This window comes from Arachis ipaensis, chromosome B09 (genome assembly GCF_000816755.2).
Source record: "Arachis ipaensis cultivar K30076 chromosome B09, Araip1.1, whole genome shotgun sequence".
In the NCBI taxonomy this organism is placed as follows: Eukaryota; Viridiplantae; Streptophyta; class Magnoliopsida; order Fabales; family Fabaceae; genus Arachis; species Arachis ipaensis.
In genome coordinates, this window is record NC_029793.2 from 13,585,631 (window position 1) to 13,588,758 (window position 3,128).

General features: G+C 35.0%; 1 protein-coding gene across 1 annotated transcript in view; it reads right to left on the reverse strand.

Annotated features, from left to right (window-relative positions):
* The window catches only part of LOC107615046 (subtilisin-like protease SBT5.4), a 6,139-nt gene continuing 3,045 nt past the window's right edge, over positions 35 to 3,128 (reverse strand). The window contains exons 7-12 of the mRNA XM_021112399.1: positions 2,178 to 2,599; positions 1,987 to 2,084; positions 1,435 to 1,680; positions 1,240 to 1,354; positions 832 to 1,045; positions 35 to 741 (exon numbers count right to left, since the gene is read on the reverse strand). Of these exons, the coding sequence (XP_020968058.1) occupies positions 188 to 741; positions 832 to 1,045; positions 1,240 to 1,354; positions 1,435 to 1,680; positions 1,987 to 2,084; positions 2,178 to 2,599 (1,649 nt within the window). The 3' untranslated portion in view covers positions 35 to 187. The remainder of the gene's footprint in view (positions 742 to 831; positions 1,046 to 1,239; positions 1,355 to 1,434; positions 1,681 to 1,986; positions 2,085 to 2,177; positions 2,600 to 3,128) is intronic.

Below are 3,128 nucleotides of genomic sequence, written 5' to 3' on the forward strand. Positions count from 1 at the left end.
ATAAAAGTGCAAACAGTAATTTATTGGGTGTCAGTCAAAATATATATTTATTATTTTTATTAGAACCCAATATAAAGCAAAAAATATTATTCAATGAGTGCACAACCCCTTATAGCAGGAGAATGAAATAATCTAGATTTATTAGTTAACCTTCAATAGCTAATGCAAACATGAATTAAACAAAGGTTCACTTAAGTGGATGCTTAATTACAATGGGACTCCTAACATGGTTCTTGCCATCGGTCCATTCCAAACTCGCAAATGTATACTCCAGAATTTGCTTTCTTAGAGGCCTTAAAGTGAATGTAACTGTGAACGTTTTCTTTTCACCTTTCCTCTTGAAACTTAGAATCTTGGGATCAACTGAAATATCAACTTGAGGAGGTGCTTTGACTCTCACTTTGTATGTCCTTGGGGACCCAACATTGGTAACCGTGCGAGTCACATTCCGAGAAGAACTTGCATTTGCAAAGTTAGTAACTGTGATAGATGGGTAGTTGAAATCTGCTGGGTCAAACTCCTTTGGACAAATGTATTTTTTGCCAATAAATTGTCTTATTTGCAAACTAGTGTAACCATGACCACACAAGAAGTTTACGTAATCAATGAAACTTAGGTCGTATATAAGTCCTGGGTAAGCTGCACGATTAGGAACAATGTGACCTGCACCGTAAGCAAATGGTGTTGCCTTTTTTGTTGCTGAGTCTAGCATTGGCCTTCCAGTGTTATCTGTTATTTTTGCTGTATATAAAAGATAGTAAATGTATCTTAATAATTAAAATGGTAAACGTTCAAATGTATGATCATTAATTAAGAAGAGTGGTTTGTTACCCGTGGTCATGATTGCCGACTTAATAGCTGCCGGACTCCAATGAGGATGAAGTGATTTGAGAAGCCCAACAACACCGGCAACGTGAGGACATGACATTGAAGTGCCTGACATGGTAACGAAAGGAGTTCTACGTTTATCAAATTCTTCTTCTGATGGAGGTACACCTTCACTGTAGGCGGCAATGATATCCACTCCTGGAGCAATAACGTCCGGCTGAAACAAAACAGAACAGAAAAGTATATATTAAATTAAGATGGAAATCAGTTAACTTCACGTAAAATTAATAGTTGAGAGTCGTTAAATAATTTGACAGATTTGACTAACATTTAACAGCTCTCAATTATTAACCTTACGTGAAGTTAACTGTAACATACTTCTAGTTATAACCAATTCTTCTTATAATAGACCTTAAGGATTGAAGGCTCTACGGGACTTGGCCCTCTTGATGAAAATGTAGCCACAAATGGAGCTGGTTTTACGCCCAATTGTGTTCCCACTCTAGAAATGGAAGCCACAGGGTACCTGCATAGTATATATATACATGATTAACTCTTGCCTTGACAAGTTGGTTAGAGTAAAGAGCGTGTAAGAAAGTTAATTACTTGGTTCGGTTAATGTAGGAAAAGATATATTGGCCATCATTAAAATGAACATGTGAGGAAGGAAGCAGATGAGGATCAGCTTCAACATCGTTTACTGAGTTATTATGATTAGCCAAAATCATTCCAGTAGCTCCTACACGAGCAGCTTCAATCCCTTTCGCAAGTCTGCTATTCCCACCACGAACACAAAACACTATTTTTCCCTTCGCCTTCTTAGGATCAAGACTTCCCTCTTGGCATTGACTCCTAAACATTTCACAAAAACGTCAACATTGTCACCACTCTTTGGATTCTATTTCTAATACAAAAATATAAAATAGGAAAAGTCTGGGACGAGCAACTTTATTAAATTTTGACCAGCATGTAACCAGCAAAGAAAAGTGAGTTATTAGATGAAATTTTACACCAATCTCACACCATTAAAATCATCATTGATGGCTACAAATCACAAAAGTTGCTGGCCCTAACACTCTTCTATAAAATATATAACGAATATTTTTGACCAATTTTTGATTAATCGGAATCGATCCTAATATTGAGTGGTATTCTTACGCATATAGTTCGGTTGCAACGGCAAGTTTAGCATCGGCGGCACTGATCAATGGAGAAAACTTAGTATATGGTAAAGCAGACTCGGAAAGGCTTGCTCCCTAAATAGAAAATTGACGAGTTATAATGATTTAGTAAAATTACAAAGACGAACAAAATAATTAACTTTTTTTTAAGAAAAGAAAAAGAAATACCTTGCGGATTCTCTTATTACCAAGAATGATATGATTATTAAAGGCTCTATCAAGAGTGCTTGCAGCAACAGTGAAGATCCAGGGCTCAAAGTTGCTGACAGTAGAAGGAGAAGGTCCATTGTTTCCAGCAGAAGCGATAACAGGAATAGCATGCTGCGCAGCTGCATGAAAAGAGCCAATGGAAATGGCACTCTCATTGAACTCAGAGGGAATATCAGAACCCACTGATAGTGAAATTACATCAACGCCATCACTTATGGCAGCTTCAAAAGCAGCCAAAATGTCCGCATCAAAACAACCTCCACTACCTTCCGTTGGTGGCCAACAAACCTTATATGATGCAACACGTGCTTTCGGAGATCCACCACTTGCTGTTCCATTTCCATTTCCAAATACGTTCGCCCCATGAACAAAGCTACCTCCTGTAGTACCACAAATATTTTTTTAACCAAGTTGAATAATAAAGTTTGGTGAGCCGGCCGTGAGTGAGAGTGATCGGAGGAATAATAGTAGAAGAATGTTAGAAGACTATCAAAATTTATTATTTTTAATTATCATTTAACCCCGTGCAATATTTAAAAGTATGAGATAAAATATGTTGAAGGATATTAAACTTAAAAAATTATAATAAAAGAATTGAGTTGATAACTAAATGATGGCCAAAAATAATAAATTTTAATGGCAGTATCATTTCTGATAATAGTAACATTACTTATTACTGTGATAACTAATAATAATTAACTAAAATATTTCATTCAAGGAATGAGGTTGAGAAAGGTGTATACTTAGTTTGGTTTTTAACAAGTAAAATTTGATTAACATGGATGCTTCAAGTAATTTATTTAGGATAATTATTATTTCTATTTATAAAAATTTAGACTATTTATAAATTTATTTATAAATGAATAAAATTAATTTTGTATTCATAAAAAATAAATAAATAATTATTTC